General features: G+C 38.4%; 1 protein-coding gene across 6 annotated transcripts in view; it reads right to left on the bottom strand.

Moving 5' to 3' along the window:
* LOC121654158 (rap guanine nucleotide exchange factor 6-like) overlaps window positions 1-20272 on the bottom strand; it is a 146467-nt gene that overhangs the window by 26332 nt on the left and 99863 nt on the right. For 4 of the 6 annotated variants that reach the window (XM_042008128.1, XM_042008130.1, XM_042008133.1 and 1 more), the window contains 11 exons: window positions 19446-19582; window positions 17864-18022; window positions 16854-17006; window positions 15497-15661; window positions 14266-14373; window positions 13671-13874; window positions 11863-11971; window positions 11503-11746; window positions 7472-7629; window positions 5726-5740; window positions 1556-1796 (listed from right to left, as the gene is read on the bottom strand). In XM_042008128.1, the coding sequence (XP_041864062.1) occupies window positions 1556-1796; window positions 5726-5740; window positions 7472-7629; window positions 11503-11746; window positions 11863-11971; window positions 13671-13874; window positions 14266-14373; window positions 15497-15661; window positions 16854-17006; window positions 17864-18022; window positions 19446-19582 (1693 nt within the window). The remainder of the gene's footprint in view (window positions 1-1555; window positions 1797-5725; window positions 5741-7471; window positions 7630-11502; window positions 11747-11862; window positions 11972-13670; window positions 13875-14265; window positions 14374-15496; window positions 15662-16853; window positions 17007-17863; window positions 18023-19445; window positions 19583-20272) is intronic. The other 2 variants (XM_042008129.1, XM_042008131.1) reach the window with 1 other exon arrangement.

Genomic DNA, 20272 nt, shown 5'->3' with positions numbered 1-20272 from the left:
AAGAATTTAAAGGCATTTGAGGTCAGTTTGCTAATGTATTTAAATGTGCTCAGATGTGCAAAGATGGTATTTAAATATCTGTTTACACATGACTATGTATATCTCATTATATCTATATCTTTGTGTAGACTTGTGTGACTGTGCGTATAAATAATTCCGGGCATGCCATGCCGTCTGGAGAGGCCTCCGCCCGGACAGAAGATGAAAAATTCATGCTAGCCTAGTTGGGAGGGGACAGATGAGGGACCAAAGGAGATGTGGAGAAAGGGAGAAAACTGTGAAAAAAATGATGGAGGAGTCATTTTAAGGCTGGCTCTGGGGTTGCAGTCCAATTTCTATGTCCTACTAACGATTAAGGAATGTGTCAAGCATTAAGATGAACTCAGATTATTTTTTTCTATTAGCAAAAGAAGAAAACTAAACAAAAATCACAGCCTCAAAGGCAAAGAGTCCACCAAAAGGTTATTCATTTTATTTTTCAACAATACAAACACATAGTGTTTTAGAGCCCTCGACACTCTGGGACCTTTTTAAAATATCCTGAAGGAATCACCCCGGACAAGAAGTGGCTTCATCTACTGATTTCTGAACTGCCATTTTGATGTTTTCAGTTCATTTTTTGGTTGCTATCTTGAGTTTTTTGGGGGCAAAAGTGACTGTATTTGGACATCAGCATGAAGTGGGATAGTGATACTGTGGCCAAAAAATATGCTGACTGCATTTAGTCAGTTTGTTCTATATAAACACAGCACTAAGAAGATGGAGTAAATCTATCTAAGACTCTTATAATGACATATTTAAGGAGTTTTTTTTAACATTTTTGGGTGGAATATATTAAAGCCAGAACTATTCTGGAGCCTGCACCTATAAGCTAACACTGGTATGGCCCTTTAATAGGCCTTCACTTTTGTGAATGAGTAACTATGTCTATACAGCCTATAACATCAGTGCAATTTTCTAATCCTCTGAGTTGGGTCAGTGCTTCTGACTTCTGTTCTTCAGCAGAGGGACTCCTGCTGTTTTTCATTCAAGCTGTGCAGCCAAGCAATTTTAAGTGAATGAAATGAGTCATACTGAATCCTCAGGAACAGGACTTCTTCCCCCAGAAGAATTTAATCTATAATAAAAATATACTCAACATGATCTGCTTTCTAATAGAGCTGACTGCTAGCAGATGATGTAAAGTTTGGAGTCGTTGTGTAAAAGGTATCTTGACATTTTTTGTTCAGGACTGCAAAACTATTCTTGAACAAAACGCTAAGGGGTGTGTAAACTTATAATTTATTGTATTTTACTTTCAGTTGCTTTCTGTCCAAGATTCCCCACTGCAGCTCGGATTTAAGAGCAAATCTGTGTCTTTTTCCTTTGACCATGAAATCTTGTTGCCTCCTGCTTATCAAAGTATCCTTTTTTGGACTTACGTTTACAAATGTTGAGACGGTCTAAAGTCTGGCACCACTGGGCTCACCCACCTGACTACATTACAAACTGAAAAACTACTGGATTTTTCTCAAAATGCAATATCTAACACCACTGTGATATCTCTGCTGCTTACCTGCCGTTTAGCTGAATTCTATCAGCCAGTTTGGAGAGCTGGTCAGGCAGACGGCGCTGTTTTATTACACCTTCCGGGCTGACCGAAACCTCACATAGGGAGTAGGTTTCGGGTGGTGCAATGAGGCCAAACTCATTGACAGTGTGGGTGACAACATCCTTGGCAGTAGTGTCCTTGCTGATGATGATGTAGCAGCTTTGCTGGTCTGCTTTGAACACCCGGATAACCTGGTCCGGGATGTCTGAGAGTGAAAAAGAGATTATGGACTGTCATTGTAAATTAACCAAATTTAAGGAAGTCAGTGACACAGAGACAGTAATCTTTAATCAGTTTTCTGTGATTTTTTTTTTTATTATTTTTTTATATTTTATTCTGAACATGAATTGAAAATGACATCATTAAAAAAAGTGGGCTGTGGCAGGTTATAAAGTTGTGACTGCCATATTTAATTTCTATTATTTGATCAGTAAAAGACTATGGTTGCCAAGGCTTGTCAGAGAAGATTTACTGTGGAGATTAACTCGCCTGCCAAGCGTCTCTACTGTGACATGAAATAGGCAAAGGATGACTTAATGCTACACAAAGTTAAAAACAACACTTCACTTCAGCCAACACTTAGCATTTGCCAATGACATTAAAATAAATTATCAGTGTTCAATCGCTGAAAACACTTTCCAGACTACAGTGTAGCGCTGGTTGTTTGACGAGCGTGTGTGTTGATTCTACACATGGATATCAGTGTTCCCATCTGTTAACTGCAGCATCTCTATAACATCTTTTTATTTAATTTAATTTATTTATTTATTATTATTTTTTATTGTATTTCTTTAATCAATAACTGCAACAGCACTGTTTGTCCTAAGAAACACATAATCCAAAAGTCAAGCTTTTGGTTTATCTGCTAACAGCAGCTGTGTTTTACCTGTAAGCTAACAATAACTGCTGTTAGCTAACTAACGATGACTGTTAGCTAGTTGCTGTTCGATGTAAGCTAACAGCAGCTGTGTTTTACCTGTAAGCTAACAATAACTGCTGTTAGCTAACTAACGATGACTGTTAGCTAGTTGCTGTTCGATGTAAGCTAACAGCAGCTGTGTTTTACCTGTAAGCTAACAATAACTGCTGTTAGCTAACTAACGATGACTGTTAACTAGTTGCTGTTCGATGTAAGCTAACAGCAGCTGAACAGTTTTTTTCCCCAGGAGACATAAAACTACAATACACTATTTGACTAAAATAATCTCTTATTAATGCACTAAATACACTATTTGGAAAAAACAACAACAACAAAAAAACTAATAAACTCCAGCTGCTAGCGCACAAACATATTGTCAGTGTATTTTCAACATTAAAGACACAAGAACAAATAGATGAGATTAGAACCATTGTAGTATTTTTTGCCATCCTGACTATGTCTGAAGAGGTCAAAACTCAAGCAACCTCTTGTAGAGAACAAGTTTATTATTGGACCAATAATTCAATAACCAGCCCAGATGCAATACATCTTGGCTTATTGCCTTCATCACTGCCATCCAGAAACGCCCTGGGCTAATAAGAAAGTTGTTCTATGGGAAATGAGTGAAGTTGGTAAATCTTTTTTCTGTTTGCTTGAAACATCGACAGTGAAGAGTAGAAGGGCCAAATAACAGTGTGCAGAGGTAGTTTGATTTATTTTTGACTCAGTAGGTTTAATGATCAGTGTGGATCACATTAATCACTGTCACTACACACAAAAAACAGAGCACTTTGAGTCCAATGGACTTACAAACTACCTGATGGATAATCTCTTTTAATGTCTATGCCACACCAAAAATATACCCAACATCTTTCCTGTTTGGACCCTGAATCCACTCAGAAAACAAACTATGCTTGCTTTACACTCTTGCATCAAAAAAAAAACTATTTTCAACAACATAGAACACACAGGTTTTTGACAAAGAGCCTCAGATAAAGGTAAAATCTGAACGAGACAGAGACACATCCAAATGCACTATAAAGACTTAGGAAAAATATGCATGCATGCAAGAAGCTGGCATAGACAGCTGGAATGACAGCATTCCTCAACTCTGAATTTGTTTTACTGAGGTGAGCTTGTTGGTATGTTTTGAACACCTCAAAATTATTACATTTCTACTTAAACGGGCATGTTCTTGTCACCTTTTTTACTCACTTATACACAGTATGAGATGAAAATCTTGTATTAATTACAACAAAGCCACATTTTATATATACAATTAATCATTAAATAATATATACAGTCATGGTAGATTTAAACTGAGGCAAAATAAAACTGGAATGTTAATGACAAGAAGCTGCTGATGCTGGAACAGCTGCTTGCGACCCAAACAGCCAAATGAGCTCTAAATAATGGAAATGCTTCCTCTCAGTGAAACACTGCATTAAAGATCCCTCTGTTTGAGTATGGAAGAGTGCAAGGCCCATTAGCCACAGGCAGCTGAAGAGCCCTAATAGAACCAGCTATGAGGACAGTGAGGAATGTCTTGTGTGGTTCACTTTGTTTAGTCAAGGGTGGAGAGACTGAACGAGGATGGAGGTGATGAACATACTGTGGCATTCCAAGGAAAAAAATCTCTGTAATCGAATGTGTGTTTATGATAAGCCATAGAGTAACAGCAACACGATAAGCAGACACAAACTGCAAAAGCAAAACCAATAACAATAATGTTAAAGTAAATACTCATAATCAATCATCTGTTTGTTTCTATGTTTGTATATTTGCATAAATCTTTTTGCCCTCTTGATTCGTCATGCTTTACTGCACATCAGTGTTACCAGAGGATACTTTAACACATCTAAATTTAAAGAGCATTTAATATCATTCTGGTACACTGAATGCTATTCCAGTATTTTAGACTTACTGGTTTCTAAAGTAATGATCTATGTGGCTATGGAAAGCCGTTTTATTCAAAATTAAATAAATAAATAGAAAAATAACGAAATTATTGAATATATATATATATATATATATATATATATACATATATTCAATAATTTAGTTATTTTTCTATTTATTTAATTTTGAATAAAACGGCTTTCCATATGTGGCCTCTATGACAAAGTGTATGACACTTTTTGTGACAGTGAAGTGATGACTGGGTTTTATTTGAAGCTGCATATTGGTAGGGACGCACTGTATTCTGTAGCTTTCCCTCCTCCCTCTGTGCTGCTGCTGCAGTAGAAGAAGAAGAACAGCTCCGTTTTTATGTGGTGGCTGGAAGCTAAATGTTTTGTGCCTCATTAGCTGTGATTTATGATTAGTGTGTGGGACAACCTCAGATATAGAGCTGGCCATCATATCCTGGAGGTTGGAGGGGCTTATCATATTTAATCCTTTGGATGAGCTCCGACCTGGCCGGTGCACAGGGAGGCAATCAATGCCCACCCAGACAAACATCCAATCAATTATCTTCTTTAATAGAATATTCAATTTTATTAACACTAGAGAAAATACTAATGGAATGAAACCAAATAGAGTATATAGACTAGGAAAAAAAAAACATCATATTTTTTTTTGCAAACACAGCACAGAGAAACAACACAGACTTCAGACTAGCATGCAGTCTCCTACTTCTCCTTGAGCTCCTTTCTATCGTTTGCCAGGGCTTTTTCAAGTCACTCCATCATTCAGACTAAAGGTATAAATCACATGTGAAAACATCCAGCTGGGCATGACAGCGTGTGGTCTCAAGAGTTTAGTACCAGGGATTAAACATCAGGGCTATAATGGATCGAATCTAATAAAAAAAGAACTCTCCTTACTGTTAAAACAGTGTTTAATTCCTGACCGTGCTCTAAGCTTACACTTTGAAGGATAAGGATGGATTTTTAATGCTTTCATCATTATAACGAATTCTCCTGAAGGGATTTAAATTACCAAATAATTTATTTCTCTAACAAGTATTATATCTTTACAGACCTTTGGTTTTTATGTGCCTTTTTTCATGTTATATCTGAAGAGACAAGCCAGTTTCCATGGTTTGGACATAAATATGATCAAAATCAGCTTAAAGGTAAATGTTTAAAAGACTATGATGCCTATATGTAAAAATTTAAGGCTGCAATTTGTTGATTGGTGTGTAAAACAAGGAAAAAACAAGATGGAGGGGACATCTGGGTACAAGCAGTGACACTTAAGATATTTATACTTACAGTACAGTCCCAGGGCTTGGCAAGCGGAAAAGAAAAAAAACAGTAATTATGAATGAGAAAGAGAGTGTGGGAGGTGCACAAATAGATACAGTGACAGAAAACTTCATGATAGAAGAAAAAAAGGAGGGAAGACCAGCAGAGTTTCTACTGCAGCCTTAATTTACACATTGAAAACCAGAAGGCCAAAAGATGACTCTAAAACATCTGTTTAAAATCACAGCAAGAGATGCAAGAGAAGAAAGGAACAGAAAACCAAAAACAGAGCGAACTGAGGATCTGAGAGTGTGGCTTCATGTAGGAAAGGACACCAGACCACTGTGCAAACATGAGGCAAGACATACACAGCGAGCATCAGAGAAAACTCTGGGCTCCAAAGCAGAGTGGTCTTAATGTTCACGCTCTATTTCCCAAACAGTTTCAACCTCTGACGTTAGAAGCAAGGATTTATAAGCAACATCAGCACAGTCATGTTAGATAAATTAATGCTACTAAGAAATATTTTTATTATGACTCCTGATTCTTTTATCACAAATCTGACATCAAGAAAATTTACTAAAGAAAACGTAAAGAAGCATGAGCATGTAGAATGCAAGCTTATCCTGCAAACTTTAGACAAAGGGTTCATCTGCATTTCAGATTTCTATGTTAATTCCTATGTTATGTAATTAGAGGCAGGGATTTGTTGGGGCCATTAAAAGCTCGGTAGATCATCGGGAAAAGAAGACTTTGTTTGAGCAGCCGTTCTTAACTTCACAATTAAACCTAATGGGCAAAGGACAAAAGGAAACTTGATATAATAGTGGGTGATTAATGCGGGATGGTGATGTATAGGCTCACGAACAAGAGATCTACAGCCAAGAGTGTGTATGTTTTTCTTGTTCTCCTTTCTCTGCACATACATAAATAACACACAAATCCACAGGGAGTCCTCCATGTTGGTTTAAATAATTTGTGGGTTCAGAAACCCCTGGAACAGGAGTAGATGAAATATGTCTAATAGTCCAGGAGGTTCCTTCTTGATGAATGCTATTATGCTATAGCTCTGAAATACTTAAAACAAGCTAACCCTGAGATATGTGTGTGTGTGTGTGTTTGATGCTGAATGTCCTATGTCAGCACAAGTGTTTTAGGAGAATTACTGTATTTCAAAGAGGAGAAAAGATAAAAGAAGAATGACAGTTTGTGCAGTATATGCCTCTCCTGTAGCTGCCGTGCTTAAGCATGACAGCTTGTTTGCACAGCGTATCTCAGTGCTTGTGAAACATCCGAATCCTTCACTCCACAAGTGGCTTCACCGTTCAGTGAGGCTGAAGTGTCAGGTCAAGTGAGACAAACAGCATCAGAGGAGAAGCCCTCAGCTGTGACGGAGACACGTGAAACACTCAGTGATGGTCGAAGTCATCACCGGCTGCGAGCCAGTGTGATGAAAGTTTTGATTTCCTGACAGTCAGAGAACCTGCAGTGAAGTCCTCAAATGTGATTGAATGTGTTGGCTGAATCTTGTTTGATGTTATTGTACTTAACATATATGATCAAACAAACTTAAATAACCAATTAAATAAATTGATAAAAAATGGGCTGCTATGTGGCAAAAATATGTTTTTTAAAGGCTCTGAGGACTGTTTTAGGCAGGTGCTGTGTATGCACTGTCTACATTATTGTATCACTATGTATTCCATAAGAGAAATGGAAGATCCTCTCTTCAATGACTTAATTTTGTCGACTGTTTTCACATCTGCTTCTTACCTGCAGGGTTGGAAAAGTCGAGGACACTGGTTGCCGGTTGCAGCAGGTCTGGGCTGCTGGATGAGAGGTTGCCTGGGATGGGCATGATGGCCACACTGTGACGACACTGTTTGGTACCCACAATGCTGTCATCCTGAGACTGACCAATGCCGCCATCACTAGAAAGATGATAGATGAGGTGGGGGGTGAGAGGAAGAGATGAAGATAGCAGAGGAGGGAAGGGTATGAAGAGGAAAAACAGAGACAAAAAAGCAATATTGTTTACATAAAAAAAACAAAACAACATGCTTAAATGAACCTTTCAGCCTTTACTCTGCAAAAGTGGACATTTCTCTACATTTTTTCCTCTTCCTTTAGAAAACTTGAAGTGAAGGTGTTTCCTTTTCACATTGACAAAATATTAAACTCTTGGCATATAACACTAGAAAAAAAAACTGAAACAAATCAATGAATCAAAATGTCCACTTTTGCACAATGCCTTCAAATATGCAGCAATGACACTGCTGAGGTTCTTTCATGAGGAATGGCAGGAACTGTATTCATGAATAGAAACACACATTCACCCATGACAGCAATGCAAAGCAAGCACACTGAAGAGTCATGAATGTTTCAGACCATCCAGATAGATTTTCCCATGACTCTGTTGAATGATAAACCTGCAGAATGGTCAGTATCCTGATAGTCCAACCTCAAATGTGTCAATTCTGAGATATGACTAAACAACGACTGGAAATTAGCCCCTGAATGCTATATTGAATTGATCATATTAATTACACATCACACATATTTAAATCCTTGTATTGTTCTATTGTTCTATATGTTCTTGGAAGTTTCCATCCTCTTTAGTTACTTTTTGTGTCTGAGGCTTAATAGTTCATTTTCCTTTTGTCTGTGCACCTTCTGGTTGTATGTCTGCACAGTGCTCAAACGTAATGCTTCCACTGATATAGCTATGCGCGGCTGCAGCAAAGCCTCTAATCTATAAGATCACCAGGCGATAAGTAACATACTGACACCATGGATCAGTGAGAAGAAACAAAGATGGTACATCAAGGTGCAGGCAAATGAAGATCAGGCAAGAAAAGGAAAGATATAGGATAAAATATATGTGAGTGTAGTTTTAAAAAAAAATGAGAGAAAGGAATGGGAGATTTAAAAAGCTGGAAATGGTGAAACTGAGACAGATAAGGATAGCATGGGGCTCAATACATTACATTATAGAAATAGGGTGGATTAGTGTAACATTCACTTTGAGAAATGAAAGTCAAGACAGGGAGCCACGAATAGCTGAAGATGTGTAAATGCAAAGTTTTCAGATCCTGACCAAAACAAAACAAAAAAAACAAGTTTCACTCATACATTTCACTTGGTACTCTGTTAAACCTCCTTGGATAGCCTTAAGTCTGCCTGCTCATAATAACACATTTCTGTTGGATATTTCTCCCATTTCTTTGTGCAGTAACGACCAGTCCACAGCCATGTTCAGGTCTTCAAAGGGTCTTCACTGGATTTAAGTACAGACCTTGGTCAGGACTGTCACTTTTCCTGAATCCATGGTTCAGGTCTTCATCTTGTTGAAAGAGCTTTACCTCATCCATGGTCTTTCCCTCTATTCTGACCACTCCTGTCAAATCATGATGAGACCATCATCATGTTTGACTGTAGGGATGCTTGCATCTGATTACTTGCATCCATAGTCAATAAACCAAATAACTTTCTTTGAAATGTGCACAGAAATGTTTTTAGAAATGTATTTATTCACTAAAAGTAATGTGACACGGTTAAATAACCGAAATACATGAGCAAACTTCTCTTTTACTAAAACGCCAGGTAAGCTGACTGTGCTGCTAAAAACTAACTTCTCCTTTCTGTGAAGATGTTTAAATTAACAACACTTTTTTACAGAGTCTAGAGAAAAAAAAAACCACCATGCATCTATTTATCTGCAGAGTTGTAAAAATGAAGATGGAAAACACTTTGACCTTGTGAGAATTCATGTGATCAAGAAAATCAGCATGAAACCTACAAATATACTGTAGTTCTTTAACCATGCTGCTGAAGGTCAGCAGTGCTGTGTGTATGTGTGTGGTATATCTGCTGATGGAGACTAAATCATATAGTTGGAGGATGGGGAGTTACACAAAAGGTCTTACCCAAACAGGCCCCTGAAGCAGTGGAGACAGACAGGAGAAAGACAACATATAAAAGCGTGAAAAGACAAAAAGGAAAAAAGTAAAAAAGAAAAAAAGAAAGCAGAATCAGGCTCCACTGAGCTGACTCAGTCATACAAGTGCAGCAGTGTGACAAAGCTACGGTCTGAAACACACTTAAAGCAACACAAACATTTAGATGGACAGAGTATACAGTGCAACAGGCAGACTATAGCAGATAAATGTCTAAAATTATTTCACAACAAAAGAAAATGTGATGTTAGCAAGTAGCTAGAAACAAAAACACGAGTATAGTGTTAGCAGTTAAATATCATCTGAAATAATTATGACAATAACACCAATTACAATTATTATATAGGAAGACTTGACGTGGTCAGATTACACTTCATTAGCTTTAACTTAAGTAGGTGAGTAGTGGGCTAGCTGAAAATGTAATGAGGGAGTGTGTGCTTTCCACTGGTTTAAAGGTTTTAGAGTTTCAGATATGCAACGTTGAGAAAATTGTCAGACAAATGTTTTCCTATCTGTAGTGTGGAGTAGTGTGAGCTCAGCGTGCTGTGTGTGCTAACATGAGCTCTCAGGCTTGTAGCCGATGCTCTCTCATACAGTATAACATGCTTAAATGGTTACTTTAAGTCCAAATGTACATTTGTATGGTAGTGCAACAAAAAGGCACTTTCTTAAAACAAGCTGCTCGGTGTTAGGACAAGGTTGAGGACAAATGTCACAAAAATTTCATGAAGACCTCAGAAAATTGTTAACTTAAAGTCCCCCCCCCCAAAAAAGTGCAGAGCAGTCTCAAAGCAGCAGTGGTCACAGTCCAGTAAACACATATGCAAACAGCTAAAACAGACAGTAGACAATATTGCTTCGTCCTCAAATTATCATCCCATGAAAAGGCACTGATGAAGCTTGATGGACCCCAATTGCGTCTCTCTTCTATTCTCATCTCAGTCCCTTTCATCAGACATCGATTCCTTTGTACCAAAGACTGGTTCGAAAGAAAGAGTCCTTGTTTAGCTGATAAATAGATAGAAATGGAGAGCCTTTGGAAGCTGTGGGCTGAGTCGCATCAAATAGCTGCGTGCATGACACTGTGTGCAAGAGTGTATGAATTCCACTGAGTTAGCCCTGTGATTAACAGGCTGAATACAGTATCTGCTCTCTCTTCAGCGCTGACATACTGTGGGGGTTAAATGAGGCCTGGAGAGGCATGGAATGATTAAATGAAATCAAGTCTGTATAACTGTGTAACGGGTGGAATATTGAAAGTGAGCCCCATCTGGACAATTGCTGCAGATGCTGCCAGTAAGATCGCTGGTTATGGATGACACTGACAATGATTATGTTATAATGATGATGATGCATTTTACATTTCCCTGATCTGCCTGGAAGCTATCTACATCGCATCAGCTGTGATGAAGGAGGAAAAAAAAAAAGCTAAAAAAAAAGTGCTAAATTAAATATCAGATTGTTAACCATGGAGCATGGGGGCAAACTCCAAACCAGCACTTTCCAACAGATGCAGAGGAGCATTACAATTACAATGAAATTGCTAGAATTTGTATTTGTATGAGCTTAAATAGGAGGGCAAAATATCCCTATCACTTTAGTTTTAGTTCAGTCAGGAGTTTAATTCAATCAGATAACAAGAAAGTTAGTTTCTTTCATGCCGTAAATATTTTATAAGTAATTTAACAAACGGAAAAGCAGATCAGATCAGGAAGGAAGCCAGCTTGTTTAAGAGGTTTTATTCTCCCCCCATTCTCACTACTGTCATCAAACTTTCTGTGTACACAACTCATAATATAATTTAACGTATCATCATTGGAGCAGTGTTTGCATGTTTGAGTTGCTTACCTGAAGGGTTTAGGTGGCAGAATACTGAACCTCGTCTTCTCCAGCATCTTCCTGATCTTGTTTCGTCCTCCCGACACTGTGTTGGCCTTCATTTTCCGGGTGGCTTTCTGGTCTGTGGGGAACTCTATCTGTCCAGGAAGGTCGGGGATGGAGAGGCGGTTGCCTTTTTTCTCCTGGATCTTAGGGATGTGAGGTCCACCGTTTTTCTTTTCATGCACAATCCTGCTGAGGAGCTCTTTGAAAACTAGATGGACAGAAGAAGAAAACTGTCCCTTTGGTCTCAAACATAGTTACATTTTGTTTATATGTTTGTTTTTATTGTAACATCTTGTACAATCAACAATTTCCAGCTTAACTTACCAAATATGTTGGTTTTGACAGTGAGGGCGAGGTGTGTGTTATTCCTCAGGATGTCGACAGCTTTGGAGAAGGAGATGTTCTCAAAGTTCTGACCATTGATCTCCATGATCTGAAACACAACAGATTAAAAAATAACTAAGCAGCAGGATGGAATCAAAAGTGTTGCAGACTTTTTATTTTATTTGGGATTTATCTAGAGTTCAAACTCATCCACTGAATTCCTCTATGAAGTCAACCAACATATGGACTGACTTCAAATGAAACCCTCAACACAACAATTCTCTGGTTTGTCGGCCATGTTGTTACTCTTAACCATCTCAACTCAGCACACCTCAGCAAAGAAGTTTAGTTAACACTGAGTTAACTGTGTGGCTTGAGTCCTTTATAAATAACACAAAAAGGGAAGGGTGTGATTCAGTGGGAGCTTGCTATTTCAGTTCACTTTTGGAGGAGGTTAATCCATTTACAGTAGTAAAAATGTTTTAAATTGACACATATTGAGACATGTGATGTGCAGGAAAGCGCCTGATCACCATCATCTACGTCAGAGTCGTAAAACAAATGTATAATGGTTAAACAAGTAATCAAAAATTACTGAGATACACTTCACTTCTTACTAATAGTTACATATATAGAGTGTATAAGACCGAAAGTATTCAAACAGTAACTGTGGGAACAGGAAGTGATGGTAAACCCCATGAGTAGTTATAAATAATGACTCGTGGGATGGCTAGCCAGACCAGCACCACCAGCACCAGCATTTTCCTGTGTGGGAACATGTTCAGAAGCGTGTTGCTACTTTCACTGGTCTGCTCAGTGGGTTACAAGAAACCAGAAGTGACTCTTACACTTGATAAGCTGTCAGACAGCGTTTCCAATGGGGACACAGAGATTTCTTAAAGCAAACAATGAGATAAGAGACTCTGTTCCTGTGTTTTGACTAAGAAAAAAACAAGTAATATCCTGTAATGGACTGGATACAACCTGCAGGCTGCATTATCCACTGTGTACATCCTCCTCTTTTTCACAAGGTCGTCCTCAGAAATATAAAGTAAAAGCAAAATGAATCAGCGCTTCATTTCGATGTGCGTAAGAAGGTCTATAAAACATTTGTATGTTTGCAAACATTTCAGGTGAAATGAATTTCCAGAAATGTCCGACCATGTTTACACTTTATTTATGGGTATAAAGATCCTTGAAGATATGCACATATATGGGAAAAATTGTGTGTATTCTACCATGGTAGTTTTACTAAACTCATATTATTATGCTATTAATGATGATGCTGACCTTGCAGCCAATAGACAGTTTAAATAAGAAGACTGTTCAATATCTGCACTCTTCTTTTGAGAATAAGCTTCTATTTTTTCCACTTTTGTAAGGATTTTATTTGCTCTGCTGGTCTTTGTTTGATAGTAGAGGAAGACAGGTGGGCAGAAAGAGGAATCACATGCAGCAAAGGGCCACAGGTTGTGATTAAAACCCAGGTCCACTGCTTTGATGACACTTCAAACACAAGTTGCTGCTGGTCAGACAAATACCCAGTCCCTGATACAAATGGGTTTGTGCTCTTTTCTGTGACTTTTGTCTGGTTGATAAGAGGCAAATCTGTATGATATTCCAACCTATTAAAACTAATATTTAATCCCATAAATGCAAAGCATTATCAATGAGAGCAGCAGTCCTGCTGGGTCCTTTTATGACAGCAGCAATCTAGCAGGACTTAAAACATAATTAAAAAGAAGAAAAGAAACATTGTATAGCATCATTTTCTATTTGCCTCCTGATATCACATTACATGCTCTCACCTGATCTCCCCGCTTGAGTCCCGCCTCTGCAGCTTTGCTTCCTTCTTCCACTAATTCCACAAAAATGCCAAATCCTCTCTCGCTGCCTCCCTGCACGCTGAAGTAGAGCGGAGACTCCCTGGACGCTTTCTGCAGAGTGATCTGTCTCCACTTCGCTTTGGCTGCGCAAGCAATGTTCAGCAGCCTCAAATGGCCCTTCATTTTCTGACAAGGAGCAGAAAATTATGAGCTGTCACAGATCTGAATTAAAATTTGCTTTACTGTTCTAACATCTAAAGTTCAGTAGTTTTTTTTTTTTTTTTTTTTTTTTTAACATGTATTCACCATAAAAGTATATATCTATATATATATATATATATATACACCCAAGATATCTTGCTGTGTTACCATTAAAAGTTGTCTAGATATGGGGATAAAACTTTGCAATCTGTGAGATGTAAGGTTATTGTGTTATTTTGGTTATTAAATGAGGACAAGCAGGGATTCTACAGTCAAAGAAGATAACATGAGTTTGGGCAAAGAGAACAGGATAAAAACTGATAAGCAGAATTAAACCATTAGCACATTCAAGTTTAAGATTGTCATTTGGTCTTACTGAGGTTTCTAAATGCTTCTCAAAATCTTCCAGGAAGTGTGTCATAGCTGGATCCCCCTCAAAGTCGTTGAAGTGGTTGTTGACCCACAGCAGCACTATTCGTGTTACCTGTAAAACACAACAGCTTTATTCAGAGTTCCTGTAACAATTTTACAGATTTCCTCAAAGATGTGATGCATTTTGTGTGTGAGCTGCTTTGAAAAAAATAAACCTTTCAGCATTAAGGCTAATGCAGCTGAGTTAAGGGTCTTTAACTGCAGAGCATTGTGTTTGGGAGTTACTGAAAGACAACACAGGGGTGCTCAGTTTTTGTCAACAAGAGTGCCATAAGCATTGTTACTGTTCAAAAACAACTGTATTTCCCATTTAATCCAATATAAAATTATATGTTTTATTCACCCTAGCAGAATCAAGTCCCAAAAGTTAGTTTTTGTTTTCATTCTAGACACTAATAAATTCAATGAACACAACTGCAGAAGGACAATCTCACCACTTATGGCCGACTTATCAATTTTATGTCAAAATAATTAGAAGAAAAGCAAAATCCAAAGAGACTGGGGAAAATCATTTCAGCAAATTTACTCTGCTGAGAGGAAACATTATTCTAACATTTACAAACAGTCCAAGGTCGATAAGTCAATCAACACACTCCACTTTCCACTCTGCTTTGTTTTTATTTAAAGCTTTTTTCTCCTCCTCCAACGTTCTATCACTACTTTTTGTACATGATTAGATCCGTTTAACGGGAGCTGAAGATTATCAGCCTAAATGACAACAACATAAAGACTATTGACAGTACAAGACTAATCTTGGCTTAAAGCAGTTATGGACATATGCAGCTCCAGGCATGAACAAATCGCTACTTGGCTCAAGGAGAGCTGAGCTTGCTGAACTTGTATTGATCAGCATGTGAGCAGCACAACACATGAATTTCCATCCACATACATGAATATCAAACAGGAGCTTATGGGAGAACTAACACTTAAATAATTACCTGTATAATACAGTTTTAACTCTTTTAAGATCTTCATCATATAAAAATGCATTTGTTTCCAACCCATTACTTTTAACTTGTGCATTCTCTTACATACATAAACACAAGCGCAACCTGGGCCATGAAAACCCTTTTACTGCACCCCGAATTAGATGTTTAAGTGTGTATGAGAAGAAAAAGAAAATATAGAAATAGAAACAGAAATATATGGAAAGTGAATGCACACTCTACACTGACCGTGTCCCGGAGGTTGTCTTTCTGGAACCACTCCAGCAGTTTCTTGCCAACCTCCATTGGATTTGACAGAAAGGTCCTGTAGGTCAGCAGGAAGTCCTCAATGTAGGTGGGGTCCACCACCGACGGCTCCTCCACCAGGTGCATGATCAGGCGCTCTGGGGTTCCCTTGGATGGACAATAAAGCACACATATGAGTATACACACACACAGGGGAAACACACAGAAGATGTCAGAAATCAAACAAAGCCACGCACACACATACACAAACACTGAAGCAAGCTCACACTAATTTTACACACTAATCTGAATCTGTTATGTGAACATTAACTGTAAAATTGAAACAGGCATGCTATGAAGATCCATTTACTGAACTGAGCTGTCAGTCACCCATCAATAAAACAAGCTCACACGCATTGAAACACAAGAAATAATACAAACTTTTACAGCTATCACTGCTATTTATCCCTATAAGACTAAGATCTATTAAATATTTGGGAGTGAAATCTTGTTTTTCATGTATATTGGGCATTTATTCATACACAAAAACTTTAAAAAACTCACGATGAACTCTACGCTTCCTGTTTCAGCAAGTTTGCTAATGTCACCACAGCAGAGGTTTCTGGGGGAAACGATTCATTTGACAGGGAACAGAAACTACAAAAGCATCCACTTTTGTCTGACACAAAAAGAACAAAGTCAGAAAAGAGAAACGGAAATGCTAACACTCGCAAATTGACTAGTCTCCACTGGATGTGTTTTAGAAGCCAGCAGCTTTCCTCTGAGCAGCGGCTAAGAGAATCATTCAGGCCCATTATCCGATCAATACTTGGCTTCCCCTGGAGCTTTAGGATAAGGATCAAAAGGCTCTGCAAGGCGCTGCAATGTAGTGTACAAGAAAATGCTCTGGTAAACACTAATAGTGCTAGCGGTGCCTAGTAACGATCAACGAAGAACATCGAGCAGTTGTACTGAGGTTTTTGGGTTTTTTTTTCTTTTGCAAGAACCTTTATGTGAGGAAATGGTTGAAGTGCTCAAATCAATCAAAGGCAAGATGGGGTATACAAAGACCGAAAACTTGAATTTCTCATATAAAATGCTAACGAAAAATGTGCTCATTAGCTTACCATTAAGCCGTCTGAGCATTTTTTCCTGTATTATTCTTCTCTGCACATCTTAAGGAGGCTTAATGGTATTTATGATTTAACAAAAACACCTCATCTAACTCTTGAACATCTCGGATCCAGCATTTATCATCCTCAGTTAATTCACATTTGTACCCACACTAAATACATTTTAGGATAACACACGTTCTTTATGATCTAACACCTCTCTTAAACTTTTAAAAATAATCACTAACCTTGATGACAATGTGTCCCTTACGGGTCCCACTGCGGTCAAGTTCACGGTGCTCTTTCACCATCACAATCTCCCCCTCCTCCTCCACCTTGTGTGTGTTCTTCTCCACATGGTTGAGGATGCGCCAGTAGTCCTCCTGGGCGATGCAGACGAACTGGTCGAGAATGATATGGGGACAGCGAGTGAACTTGTAGTAGAGCACAAGATTGCTCTGCACCACGGTCGGGTACTCAAACAAAAGTACAGAGGAAGCATAAGAGCGTGCAGAGAGAGACATGGGACAGATGGGCAAATGAAGGTAGGGCGGCCCAACAGCAAAACCCTCTCTTCTTCTAATTCACTCTGAACGGACAGTACTAAAACATGACTGTGACTCGCTGTGAGTCGGGTGTCTCAATAATCAGTTTCTGCATTTGCCTTTCCAAAACCTACCTCTGCAACTTCCTGTGCATCTTCAACAAGGAAATGACGTGCAGTGGAGGAACTGGGCAGTGTGGACGGCAACGAAATGCTGGGATATTTTTTTAATTTTCTATGACTGTTATAAAAAGCCACTCCTCTATAAATAGACAAACATACTTCTTGAAAAAGAAAAAAAAGCTTGCGAATAAGGTTTTGTACTCTTAAGACAAAGATGTGAAGTTTAATTGGGACATCACTGAAATGTTACACCGCAAACCTCAACTCTATGCACGAAAGAAGAAATGAAAACAATCAACTCTGACATCTTTGCACTGTGACACAGATTTTACATAATAAGGTTAAGCAAGGCAGGACTTAAAATGAGACACAGCCTTAAATGTCTATCTGTGACTATAAAAACACTGAACAGTATGGGTTCATTTTAGCTTTCAAGACCAAGAATTGTCAGTGATCAAATGTCATCACTCTATTTCAAATCAAAGGTTGTCACGTAGTCCTTCAGTCAAATATTGTGCTGCAGCTGTAAATGCCTGTGCAGAGAGCAGCTCAATGAGCAGCTCAATCTTTGCGTTTATTGGTCCTCTTTACCTGGCAATCATCTCCCTTGGTGCGAACTTCTCCATTCATGTATTGTTTGTCCAGTGAGGGTGAGATGCCGAAACTGTTGCCCATACAAAGGGTCTCTACTCTGCCTTCTGGGTGACTAATTTCAACTGCTCCATTCAGGATCACATACCAGTGGTCCAGCTGCAGACAGACAGACAGAGATGATAAAATTTTAAAGATTGTGAAACTTTTATACACTATGTTGTTCAGCTGAGTACATCTATGTGTATACAATGTTTTGTACATTTAAAACTACTATTAGCATGATTGTACATGGAACAGTAGCATCATCATTACCAACATTCTTAACTCAGATATATAGTACAGTTTAATCATTATAATACTAGCTGACATGTCGTACAGTCAGTGCATCATGTGCACTGTGTGAGGCATTAGCATGTTAATAAAGAGGTATTGTGTCTGTAGTGGTGGATTTATAAAAGAAAATGCTGGCAGGGATAATACAAAAAGAAATTCATCGTGGTCGTGAGCAGATGGACAGAGTGTGAAAGAGCCCTCGGTTCCTCCTGCAGAGAAAACTGCTATTTCCTCCTCGTTGCCTTTTCATTCTCTTGCTCCTTCTCACCTAGCAAAACTCCAATTTTCTTCTCAGGACTTTTCACTTTCTCTACCTTTCACTTTTCTTTTTTTTTTCTTTCACCAGTGGCTCTGCTCGTTCCTCAGCCATGACGTATTGGTAACAGGTAAGTCGAGGAAATGTAATCAACCCAACAGGTTATATGCAAACAAATGTTTTCAAGGGGCAGTTGTCCTCAAGTTTACTTCTTTAATAATTTAAAGCAGTCTGCAGATGTGAGTGAATAATCATAAAATCCATTACAGCTCTTTGCTGTTACTCTGATGACCCAAATGTTGGCTTCCTTATCTGTTATCTTTTCTTTCTTCCGGTGCTCTCCAGAACTTTTCCACTATATTTTTCATAAAAAATAAAAAGACTTTTTATTTTCCTTTCCCTCTTATACTGACTCAGCCAAGTCATTTTGACTTCTGAGAGGAGCTGAGTGATTCTCTTTAACATTCAGCATAAGTCCGCAGAGAAACGCTGGAATGGAGGAGAACTCCCCATCAATCGACTTGCCTTACAGCATGGAGACGCATACACACATGCGATGCACATTGCCTGTTCATGTACATTTTGTGTGCGTGTGTGTTTATGGTTTCCTGCTACTGATTTGTATTCCCATCCTTGCAGGCTTAGTGGCGGGCAGTTTGTTGTCATTTATAGCTGTGCTGGTTCTAATGCTGGTCTATGGAGCCAAACAGGCAGGACAGAGTTCCTGTTTCTAAAGCGTGTAACTCAATTATTTAGCTGTGTAGCAGTTCAAGTGATTGACAGGGATCACTCAATGCAGTGGCTCTGCACAAACCCGCCTCTGCTTTGGATAGACTGGAGAATGGTGAAGGTAAGGAAAAGCATTAGCAGATGTGTTTACATACTTTTCATCTTTTACATCCTTCAATTATTCTTCAAAAATAAAAAATTCCAATTCCAAATGCAATTTACTCTAACTGTGTTTCAGCATTCATCGTGATCCAGTCCTACCTCCTGTTTGTCATGCAGGATGACTGTGCCAGCCTGCTCCACCACCTCAAACACCATAACGCTGCACAAGTCCCTCCGCACGGACATGGTCATGTTGGCAAAAGCAGGCAGCTGGTGCATGAACTCCAGCAGTTGCTCTGTTTCGCACAAAAAAGAAAAACAGATACAAAGAGATGAAACAAGATAAAAAGAAAACAAAGAAAAACTGAATCAGGATTTTTATAATAAATGCACACGAGGCAACATGAATCCAGCTAAGTTTTCCACAAACAGCAGCACATAAGAGAAAATAAATTAAAAAAAAAAAAAACTATTGAAGCACATAAATTGTGTTTTTACAAGCAAACATTACTCAGAGAAATCAGCAGGGTAGCTGTCAGTATCAAACACATGCAAAACATCTTAGACCAAGAAAAGCTTTAAGATAAAGGGTATCGGTACACTCAGGTATTGATTTGATTTCAGTTTTTTTAAAATAAACATATATGAGTTTGAAAAAAAATTACTACTGTAGATCCTGTCCGGTACCGGTAGGAGAATATTTACCCTCAGCAATTACGCTGTTAAAACAACTGGTCCAGTAGCTTCCATCTATTTCATTCCAATTAATGACATTCATGTTACAGAGAAAAACTAAAAGTTAGCAGTTAGTTTGATTTTTCTGGCCAGTGTAAAAAGGGCTAAACAAACAAACAAGCAAACAAAAAGTTAACTGCCACATTCTGAGATCCCTAAATATGATTCTTCAATTATAGCATCCCAAGAGTTGCCATGTATTCGCTGACTATAACATGGATGCCACTCAAAGGCTGTACTATGTTTACTGC

This window comes from Melanotaenia boesemani, chromosome 15 (assembly GCF_017639745.1).
Source record: "Melanotaenia boesemani isolate fMelBoe1 chromosome 15, fMelBoe1.pri, whole genome shotgun sequence".
In the NCBI taxonomy this organism is placed as follows: Eukaryota; Metazoa; Chordata; class Actinopteri; order Atheriniformes; family Melanotaeniidae; genus Melanotaenia; species Melanotaenia boesemani.
The sequence above is the reverse complement of the archived record's forward strand: the minus strand, read 5'-3'. Positions and strand labels throughout refer to the sequence as shown.